This window comes from Coregonus lavaretus (genome assembly GCF_964263955.1).
Source record: "Coregonus lavaretus genome assembly, chromosome: 5".
Classification (NCBI taxonomy): domain Eukaryota; kingdom Metazoa; phylum Chordata; class Actinopteri; order Salmoniformes; family Salmonidae; genus Coregonus; species Coregonus lavaretus.
Window position 1 is genome coordinate 4,342,530 of NC_139992.1, and position 12,133 is coordinate 4,354,662.

General features: G+C 39.4%; 1 protein-coding gene across 1 annotated transcript; it reads left to right on the forward strand.

Annotated features, from left to right (window-relative positions):
* Positions 1–1,489: 1,489 nt before the first annotated feature.
* Positions 1,490–2,635, forward strand: LOC311129824 (homeobox protein Hox-D9a-like; the record flags this gene model as incomplete). Its single annotated transcript, XM_084162279.1, has 2 exons — positions 1,490–2,058; positions 2,391–2,635. Exons 1-2 carry the CDS (start codon positions 1,521–1,523, stop codon positions 2,633–2,635), a joined length of 783 nt encoding a protein of 260 aa, XP_084018405.1. The 5' UTR covers positions 1,490–1,520.
* Positions 2,636–12,133: the final 9,498 nt, after the last annotated feature.

A 12,133-nucleotide genomic window follows, 5' to 3' on the forward strand; every position in this document is an offset into this window, starting at 1 on the left:
AGCCAAGTTCATAACTCTATCCGTGTAGACTACTTGAACTCGGTGCATACTACTTTCCTAATACTTCCACCTCTCTTTTACACACGAAACGCTGAAACGAACACACACACACACACACCAACCACAACAGATTGCATGGTTTTATTTATTTATCAGTGGCCTGCTTGGCCACATCATTATTTTTTATAAGACTTTAGTTAAAGCATCCAGGTATAATATAATTTGTTATAAACATTTGTGAGCCTTTATAATGTGTTATAACAAGGCGTATGATATGTTGTGTAGCTCAAGCTAATGCAATGTTCACTTTCTGCTGAAGAAGCTGGTCTCCAGTGTCTGTCTGGGCCTAATGATGTTCAAGCACAAATTCATTGGCAGGTCGCCGCCATGTTGTTTGTCCCCAAGTGAACATTTGTGTGATAATCAGTTCTGTTCCTTCTTTCTCGTTGTTTTTGCTCCATCGTGGGAATGTATTTGAAATAAATCAGTTTACAGATATTATTTACATTTGTATTCATTGAAGATTTGCGCACAGGCCTCCTGTAGCTCAGTTGGTAGAGCATGGCTCTTGCAACGCCAGGGTTGTGGTTCGATTCCCACGGGGGGCCAGTATGAAAAATGTATGCACTCACTAAACTGTAAGTCGCTCTGGATGAGAGCGTCTGCTAAATGACGTAAATGTAAAATGATGAGAGTTTGCGAAAGTAGGCTGTTTGCCTAATCAATAAGTCATGTGTTCTCAAAACCTAAAAAGACATCGCTCTGCACAGATCCGCTTTGTTGCGCCAATAGTCCGTTTTATTAAGGGCACATTAATGTATAATCAAACGCACCTCATAAATATTTTATGTGATACACATAAAATCATTATGGCTCTCCTCTAGATAAATACAATCAGTATACAAATAATACTTTCTGGTTCAAACTTACAAGACCAACCAAACTAGTGAAAGTGACTAGTTAGAATAAAAGCTAGCAATTCAAAAACAGAGTTGGTGCGGAAATGGTGTATCCTTATTTTACAGCATGTTATTACATTTATTTTACGAGGACTTACAACTAGTAGTCTATAAAATGTTTTACAAGCATTGAGTGTATGATATACCTTATGACGATATCTTGTGAGAGTTTACACTCATAATATGGTGTGGTATCAATGTTGAGTGGTGGCTGTGAAATAAATGTGTGTATTAGGCTAATCTATACATAAAACAAATAGTCCTGCACCACCCTAAGCCTTATGCACATTTAAAAACCCCGCTAACACAGAATGACTTCAAGTTTGACATTCTTTCTCCTTAACCATTCGGTTTCTTTGGCATTCTTTAAATAAAAAGGCAAATTAAACATAGGCCTATACCGTTACAGCGGACTGATTTACTCACTGCGTTTGGTAAATATGATCACGTGATTCATGTAACCAATCCCTGAAGATGAAGCCAGCAAAAATACTATGATTGTTCAGAGGAAAGGTTTCCGTAACAGTGTAACCTTTTATATGACTACGAAGGGATCAAAAAATGTCGACCAGTAGCACTCTGAGTAACTATTATGTGGACTCTATAATGGGGCATGAAGGAGAGGATGTGTACAGGCCACGCTTTGGCCAGTCTCCGCAGAGTACGACCTCAATGCCATCAGGCGTTGGGGACAATGCTGATTTTTCCTCCTGCAGTTTTGCACCTAAATCAGCCGTTTTCCCAGGGTCTTGGTCCTCGGTTCACCCGCAGTCCGCCGCCGCAGTGTCAGGGATTTACCACCCTTACGTCCAGTCCCACCTCTCCACAGCAGACAGCAGATATGTTCGGTCCTGGATAGACCCCGTTTCTTTCTCCGGCTTTCACTATAACAGCCGGCATTATGGAACCAAGCCCGAAAGTTTACCACTGAAAAGGACTGAGAGTGCCACTTTTGAGACAGAGAATCCGGGGGTTGTCTCTTGCCCTGGTTATGCATGTGGATTGTCCGAATGCCCGGAAAAAGTGGCCAAAGAGAGTGTTGGCAGTGATACTTCAAATCACAGCGAGCCTAAAGAAGAGAAAAAACAACTTGATCCAAGTAAGTAAACGAAATTGCCCCCTGATTTACAACCTTAAGAGCTGTACGAGCTGGGTGTGTAAAACTGGAGGTTTTACTAACCTATAAAAATGTCTAGCTCATACCACCGGACGAAAAAAACTGCCTACGGCTGTAAAGTGAGAACATAACGCAAGCGTGTGATAATAATTGCGTCAACAAATTCAGTATTATTATAATTATAATTATTTACTTTTTTTTTTTTTACAAATATACAGTTAAAAATTCTGACGCTTGTATTTGCCATGTTCATTGTTTATTTCGTTTTCCTGCTATTTCTCATGTGAGTTTCAACTTTGTCCTCTGTTCTCCAGACAACCCTGCAGCAAACTGGATTCATGCACGTTCAACAAGGAAGAAGCGATGTCCATATACAAAGTATCAGACACTAGAACTAGAAAAAGAATTTCTTTACAACATGTATTTGACACGAGATCGACGATACGAAGTGGCTCGAATTCTGAATTTAACTGAAAGGCAGGTCAAAATCTGGTTCCAGAACAGAAGAATGAAAATGAAAAAGATGAACAGAGAGAGAGGCAGTAAGGATCACTTATAGCTGATGCTAGAGTGGATGTAGTCCCTCGTCTTTTGATGTACCGTATTGTTGTGATTACTTGGAATAAAACGTTCTTTCTTTTTTTAGTTTGAATCAAAGTTAATATTGAGTCTCAAGCGAATTACTTTATTGATTAACCAGAACTAGAGTATTTATGCCCAATATGAACCCATGGGAATATGCTTGCATATCCTTTTCTTCGTCGTGTATTTGAACAACGTAATGTTTTCAGAGGTTACATTTATGCTAATATTTTCAGTGAATATTGTAGGCTTAATTCAGTGAAAGAATCATCACGCAAATTGGAAATTATTTAACTTACTAAAAAGGTAGAGGCTGACTGATTATGTTTGTCAGGCTAGGACTAGAACTTAAAACTAAATGATCATATGTTTTTCAGTATTTAAAATAGTTTCATGGTGTTTTTTCTGAGGTTAGTTTTGAAAAGAGACATTTTAGTCATTTAGCAGACGCTCTTATCCAGAGCGACTTACAGTTAGTGAATACATACATTTTTAATTCTGCCCCCCCGTGGGAAACGAACCCACAACCCTGGCGTTGCAAGCACCATGCTCTACCAACTGAGCTGCAGGGGACTATGGAGGAGATTATACAGGAGAAATGATTGGGCGTAGTCTTAATCTTAGCATATTCCTGCATTTTCAGAATCCAATTCGGGCTGTATTTAAGGGCAAATTTTTCTTACATCTGCTCTGATGTTTTTTTTTTGTAGTAGTAGGCCCTATATAGAAGAAGTTGTTTTATTTTTATTACATTTTATTTCAATTTGATGTAAATCGTTATTTCTGACGCTCTGAACACCAATTCAACAACATAAAAAGCGTATCCCGCTTGCACTAATGCAGTAATTTGTAGAATTGAGAGGTAAGACTAATTACGCCTTATTGCAAAACTTAATTAGAACCATTTGGTTACTAGGAAAAGTAGGACTAATGATAAAGTTTATTTCACTTAAATAAATATATTTGGTTAATCTGTATGAGAGATTCAATGATTGGATATTTCGTTGTATTTTTTAAGGTCAGCAGAATTAAACAACTCAAGGTACCACTTGGTATGGTGAGCTCACATTTTAGAATAGTTTTCATAATAGTAATTTGGCTTTCAGGTTGGATTTCACTTCAATAGTGGGAGAATGACGCATTGTTTAAAGAGGTAATAAAGTATTTATGATTGGGAGAGGTGTTGCACTGATTTCCAATGTATTGTCCAACCTGTGTGTATAATTGCTTTAAAGCAGGAAGAACCGTAGTCCCATAAAGCCATATAGATTGCTAGACGTTTGGTCTAAATAACTTTACGAGCCAGGGCACCTCTCTCCTTTCAAACCCTTTTACTTGGGTGTTTGAGTCTTTTGCTGAAAAACAAAAATGCAGACACTTTTTCTGCAGGGTGTCTGGTCGATGAATTGTTTGTCTTCGTGACTGAGAGGAAATCAGCCCCCCTAATGTATAGAAAGTCGTGTTTATTCACCAACTGCATTTCCTATAGAGGGGGCAAAAACTTCACTTTGACTGCTGTGTAAAAGGCCGTTTACAGCAGTGGATCTATTGGCACTGCAAGGGTGGATTTAAACCCTGTTTCTGAAATACTTTGAAATATGTCATGTAATTTATTTTCTGTGTAAAAAAAAAAAAAAGCCCTGTGTTTTATGTGAGAAAAGCTAACAGTGTTTATCAATAGGGGTGTTTAATCATCAGAGAATACGGTTGGATTTGAATGTATAATGTATGGTCATTTTTGGTTAGTTTAGTGAAAATAAATTGTAATGATTGAAACAAATAGTAATGTAATATTCTCCAAGCATTGATAAAGTATCATACTAGATAGTATTATCGACTGATGAACAGAAACAATTTATTGTATAGGCCAGTAGGAGATCAGTTTGTTGGAAATCTAGACCGCTAGAGGGCGACGTTGTTCTACAGAAGACTGCATCTCAATAGAGGTCGATGGGTTGACGGTGTAGGGCCCTAAACATGTTTCTGCGACGAGGTTCAATGAATTCATGAAAAATATATTTTGTAAACACTGACGAGGGGCTTTGTTGGATCGCTTTATCGGTAGATGGAACATGTTTACCTATAAGGCCGAATAACACACTGAGGACTATTGTAGCTATTTCAGATTCTGCTAAAATTCTCATTCAGTCTGTTGTTGACCTGTAGATTTCTGTTTTAACTCGTAAATATAATGACTAACAGAGTAATTAGCTTATACCTGTTGATAACAGAAAACAGGGGACAAATATGCTTTTACATTAAAGCAATGGGTGTCATATTTATTATTATTATTACTATAATAAATATTATTATTATTATTATTATTATTATTATTATTATTATTATTATTATTATTATCACCAATATAATTATTGTGATGGTTATTATTATTATCATTATTATTATTTTTATTTTTATTATTATTGTTATTATTATTATTATTATTATGTATATATTGTTTCAGCTAAGCCTAACAGAAATGTCTTTGAAATGTTAGTGAATACAAAAGAGCTTTGTGATCAAAATAAATGGCAAATGTGTCTAGGTGTGCTTGATCAATGTTCAGCAGTCGACTGTTTACCGAAAACTAGGCCAACCATTAGACTGCTGGATGGCAAAACTACCCCTGTCATTATTAGTTATTATTTCGAGCCCTTGTACTGTCATTAGTTCTACAAACAGAAAACGCATTTCGTGTAGCTAACAATTCAGCCTTTCCACAATGCTGTCTGCTGCGTGTATAGCAGAACTCTGCTCAAGTCCAAAAATTGTATAATCATGCTATAACGCAGCCCGCAAGTTATCAACCGAATCCTTGTAGAATTACGTGTCATAGGGACTGTTCTAAAATTTACAGATACGATAACTTACAGAGACAGCAGGCCTTTACGACACCGCAAGAGACCGAGCTGCTACAATACCCTGACAATAAATCGTCCGGTGGTAATACTGGCGAACTACCAGAGCTCCTAAATGAATTCCCCGGCTCTTCCACAGACTCTCCTCTGGATGAGACCTCAAGGTTGGTTGGTTTCGAATCACTTACAGGCCCAATTCGTAGGCCTACAGTTTTCAAAATCTACCTATTAGTTTCTGCTGTACAATTGCACCATTCTTTCAGCAGGATGATAATAGCCACTACTGGAATTGAACATTGCATAACGCAGGCCTATCCTCTAACCCCTAGTGAGGAGAAGAAACCGTCGGTAGGCCATGAAGCTAGAGGAGAGAGAATGTCCCTTCAACCCCATATGACCAGGGAGAGAAGGTCAACCCCATATGACCAGGGAGAGAAGGTCAACCCCATATGACCAGGGAGAGAAGGTCCACCCCATATGACCAGGGAGAGAAGGTCCACCCCATATGACCAGGGAGAGAAGGTCCACGCCATATGACCAGGGAGAGAAGGTCCACGCCATATGACCAGGGAGAGAAGGTCAACCCCATATGACCAGGGAGAGAAGGTCCACCCCATATGACCAGGGAGAGAAGATCCACGCCATATGACCAGGGAGAGAAGGTCCACGCCATATGACCAGGGAGAGAAGGTCCACGCCATATGACCAGGGAGAGAAGGTCCACGCCATATGACCAGGGAGAGAAGGTCCACGCCATATGACCAGGGAGAGAAGGTCCACGCCATATGACCAGGGAGAGAATGTTCGATGTGTCAACGCCACAGGATCCAAGCACAGTATCAGGAAAATAAAATGAGTTTACCAATGGTACCCATCACACTGAAACACCACAATAGAATGCAACAGAATACAATCCCCATCTACGCATACATGTCCAGCCGAATCAGGCTGAAACACACACACACACACACACACACACACACACACACACACACACACACACACACGCACACCAAAACAAATATTCTAACTCAGTGGCGGCTCCTGAAAAAATTCTCAGGGGGGGCAATTTTTCTGATGATTTAGGTGACCTACACACATTTTAAAAAAGATATGTCCAGCAACAACATGAAGACAGGGGCAGCATATAAGTCAATACTGATATACACATTACTTGCTTCAAAAAGTCCTCATGGTTGAATTGGAAATATGTGCACCTGAGCATAATTCACAACAAGCAAGCAGGAGCTTTTGATAGAGGCTACTGAAAACATTGATGCAAGTTATTGGTAATAAGACATTTTTATAGACTTCCATATTCTGCCCTCTTGTATAGATTTGTGAAAATGAACAGTGATAGACATTTTGCCTGAAAACAGAATTTGAAAATAATTTCTAGAAAAGGTAAACACAGCTATCTGTATGGCTTTGTAAAAATGAACAACCATATTCTGGCCAATTGTATAGATTTGTAAATATGATGATGTCTCCTTTCATGCATACATTTTCAAATAAAGCTCTGCTTTGAGAAAGATCGAATGATATTGTTTAATCTTACCTTATGGCCTGCACACTGCTTGTGAAGCTGTCGAGGGCACGTTTGATGAAGACAGCATCGATGTCCTTCTTCTGTAGCTTCTGGTACAGAATGTCGACGTGGGGCATGATTTTGTGAAAAAGCCCCAGGAAAAAAATTAAATCTTCTTGCTATCTATGTACCTCAGCACAAGCACCAGCTGTGTCTGTGTAGAAACGTCCGTGGTCTCGTCAGCTTGGATAGCTACGAAGTTCGCCGACTTCACCTCCTCCACAATATGTTCCCTCATGACCGCTAGCATACACTCCAGTAGCTCGTTTTGAATGGTCTTTGATGTGCCCTTGAAAACTTTAGCATTTTTAAGATGGTCATCAAACACCTCATCTAATTGTGCCACAAAGTTGACAAGTCCAAGAAAAATACCAGGGTTGGTGGAGCCCTCAGTTTCATCTTTGCCTCGCAAAGCTAACTCAAACACTCCACAAAACTTCACACACTGGATTAGCCGGCTGAGGATGTGGCGGTTCTTGCTAACCTCATCGTTGTGGCGGCGGACAGCTAGCCTGTATCCCTCATCCAATTGAGTGGCAATGTTCACTCTCCCCAAAGCAGACAATCTCAAACAGCTATCCATGTGGGTCTTTGACAGCTCATGTTTCTTAATCTTTCTGAAAGATGGTGCATTTCCGTTACACCAGTCGCTGTCCAAGCGGTGCTGTCTGCCGTGCCGCCTTCAGGGTGAAAGAGTAAGCAGGGGTAGCAGAAGACTGCATTAGCTACATCGCAGCCTGCTAGCCAGGTTTTTCGTTCGTACCAATTTTTGGAAAATCCTCGGGTGTAGGACTTTCCCCCTTTAGTAGAAACCTGTTGAATTATTAAATTTGGTCTGGGAGGTCCTAATTGTTTCGTTGCCAATTTATCTTGATTTGTTCGCCGACAAAAAGGAACTTCAAAGAGACAATCGAGTTGCACTGAACGCTAGCCATCTTGACAGTAGTACGTGAATTGATTGACGCTGCTACCCGCTCTTTTCTTAGTTATGTTCATGTTTATGTTACGTATGACGAAAGCGCGTAAGTGCAAGCCCTCCCGGAACCCATAGAGATTGTATTGAAAGCTCTGATATTTGAAAAAAAAAAGATTTTACATGAGAGTCTATGAGAGACTTCTGGGGCGATTTTCAACCTGACTGAAATCGCCCCAAAACGGGCGGGGCCATTTGAAGCACGACTTTAGCCTGATTGGACATTTAGTGGCAGATCAGACGTCTAGATTAGAACACTGATAACTACTGTTGCCGTGATATAATTGATTAGAAAAAAAATCCCTTCCTTTTCCCGTTTGGCAGTGCGTCGCCCATATCGCCCTAATGAACACACCGCCCCTGTTCTAACTCCTATTTGTGGACACTGTCCTCTGTCTTTACAGACCCAAAGCACGTGGTACTATCATGAACGAGAGACTGCTACAATGTGACTAATAGACCCATGTAATGTAATTTCATATTTCTTCGTAGCCTAGTTTCCCCAAGGAAATATTTAGCATTGATTAATATGCCAAACTACATAAATGATATACAGTACTGGTCAAACGTTTGGACACACCTACTCATTCAAGGGTTTTTCTTTGTTTTGACTATTTCCTACATTGTAGAATAATAGTGAAGACATCAAAACTATGAAATAACACATATGGAATCATGTAGTAACCAAAAAAGTGTTAAACAAATCAAAATAAATTTTAGATTTTAGATTCTTCAAATAGCCACCCATTGCCTTGATGACAGCTTTGCACACTCTTCGCATTCTCTCAACCAGATTCACGAGGAATGCTTTTCCAACAGTCTTGAAGGAGTTCCCACATATGCTGAGCACTTGTTGGCTGCTTTTCCTTCACTCTGCGGTCCAACTCATCCCAAATGATCTCAATTGGGTTGAGGTTGGGTGATTGTGGAAGCCAGGTCATCTGATGCAGCACTCCATCACTCTCCTTGGTCAAATAGCCTTTACACAGCCTGGAGGTGTGTTGGGTCATTGTCCTGTTGAAAAACAAATGATAGTCCCACTAAGCCCAAACCAGATGGGATGACGTATCGCTGCAGAATGCTGTGATAGCCATGCTGGTTAAATGTGCCTTGAATTCTAAATACATCACCGATAGTGTCACCAGCAAAGCACACCCACACCATCACACCTCCTCCTCCATGCTTCACGGTGGGAACCACACATGCGGAGAACCAAAAATCTCAAATTTGGACTCATCAGACAAAAGGACAGATTTCCACTGGTCTAATGTCCGTTGCTCATGTTTCTTGGCCCAAGCAAGTCTCGTCTTCTTATTGGTGTCCTTTAGTAGTGGTTTCTTTGCAGCATTTCGACCATGAAGGCCTGATTCATGCAGTCTCCTCTGAACAGTTGATGTTGAGATGTGTCTGTTACTTGAACTCTGTGAAGCATTTATTTGGGCTGCAATCTGAGGCTGGTAACTCTAATGAACTTATCCTCTGCAGAAGAGGTAACTCTGGGTCTTCCTTTCCTGTGGCGGTCCTCATGAGAGCCAGTTTCATCATAGCCCTTGATGGTTTTTGCAACTGCACTTGAAGAAACTTTCAAAGTTCTTGACATTTTCCAGATTGACTGACCTTCATGTCTTAAAGTAATGATGGACTGTCGTTTCTCTTTGCTTATTTGAGCTGTTCTTGCCATAATATCCTTGGTCTTTTACCAAATAGGGCTATCTTCTGTATACCACCCCTACCTTGTCACAACATAACTGATTGGCTCAAACGCATTAAGATGGAAAGAAATTCCACAAATTAACTTTTAAGAAGGCACACCTGTTAATTGAAATGCATTCCAGGTGACTACCTCATGAAGCTGGTTGAGAGAATGCCAAGAGTGTGCAAAGCTGTCATCAAGGCAAAGGGAGGCTACTTTGAAGCATCTCAAATCTCAAATATATTTTGATTAGTTTAACACTTTTTTTGGCTACTACATGATTCCATATGTGTTATTTCATAGTTTTGATGTCTTCACTATTATTCTACAATGTAGAATAGGTGTGTCCAAACTTTTGACTGGGACTGTATATATATATATATATATATATTTTAGATCTTATGACATGATGCATAATAGTCTTGATAAATCTTAGTCCTGGATTCCCTGGACTACAGAGCTGTGTTTGTTTTGCTTTAATAATACGTTTATGTTGCATTTTCTGTTTCTATGTTTTTCCCTATACAGTAGGCTATGATGGTCTGGCCAAACGGTATGGACTAGAACAGCGTACGGAGCACATAGACCAACTCACAACATTGCCATTTTCTTATTTGTTTGTGTATTAGGATCCGCAGTAGCTTTTGCAGAGGCAGCAGCTATTCTTCCGGGGGTCTGCAAAAAAACAAAAAAAACATGACAAGTACAAAAAAATGTAATTAATAAATATGCCATTTAGCAGACACTTTTATCCAAAGCGACTTACAGTCATGTGTGCATAAATTTTTTACGTATGGGTGGTCCCGGGGATCGAACCCACTACCCTGGCGTTACAAGCGCCATGCTCTACCAATTGAGCTACAGAGGACCACAACACTGATACACTGATAGACAAGGACAGTCACACACATTTACAATTCAACGCTATACAAACAATACAACAACAAAACATGGATAAATAATAATACAAACAATTCAAATATTACAGCAGGTAATAGTTTATTTTCAAAACATAACTATTTCTCTATTTGGGGGCTGATTATGTGTAGCTATTTGTTGCATTTTCAAAACGGTGTTTAGGTCTGATCGAATTTGAATATTCTAATGTTAATCATTCAATATTGACCTTTTCGATGGGGTATAGACCTAACAATTTTCTTATCTTTCCTTCGCAACTTTGAAAAATGTTTCGTTTCAGATATCTATGTAGTTATTACATGTTTGTTATGTAACATTTTGATCGACGCAAGACGTGTATTTCCCCCAAAACCGACATGTTTATTATTATGGATTGTCTCTGATTTCGGGTTAAAATATTGCATAGTGCCGCTATATTTTTGCAATAAATGTTTTCATGATTATTTTTGATCTTCTTGTTTTTGCAAAGAAATACCTATTTTGACCTCTTGACCTGCTCTAGGTCCAGTCGTTCCCGTTTCATCATGTCTATAACACCCCATTTCCTTCATTATTAGCTGTGTGGAATGTTCAGGCTCGACATTTACTCAACACGTTTGGAATAACATGACAATAGCAACATTATTATAATAGGAACAATATATTCTCTAGTATGCGCATATCTTCTGATTCAAAAACTAGCAAAGTTGGTTTGTCTACGGTTAAAATCTAAGATGTGAAATTTGAATTATAGATGCATTGTTCTTTCTCTTTCCAAGTGAGATTTTCAGACAACGCTTTCTGAGAAGAAATGGGGAATAGCCCCCGCCATTATGCGCCAAAACAGGGGGAATTGCTGCAGTCGTAATCCTTCTAGAGAGAGGTGAATTTACAACTTGGTAACAATACTTTTTATGTGCCTCTTTCGCCTGTCATTGGATGCCACTGGTCATGTGCAAGAGGCAAACGTCTTCATGGCACATTTCCTGATTTCCCAACCGATGTTTTGTCTGCATTGTGCTCCCAAAGCGTCCCAAACCAAAACGCTCAGCTTACACTCTCTCAACATTAGCCTTTTATTATTGCACGAAAGAAAGTGTGAACATACCAAGTCCTCGATAACTTTATTCTTATTTAATTGACGTATCAGGGCTAGCGTTCTCCCTGTGTGCATTCCGAACTCCACATCGAAAGAAGAGCCTGTGCTGTTCATCATCTGTATAGTGTAACTGTAACGTCATGTATTATTTACACAGATTCTCCACAAGAAAAGACATGGATTACCCACCTGCATTAGGTAAGCATTTTATATAATTATACATCATGTTACAATGTTTGTTTATTGACTGGATCTACTGGATCCTGTCTCGTTGTACCAGGGCAGTAGCCTAATTATAACTTCAGTCGAGATGACATGTAAAGCCTATAGCCAAAACATACATGTTTAACATTAGCAAAACTGCTGG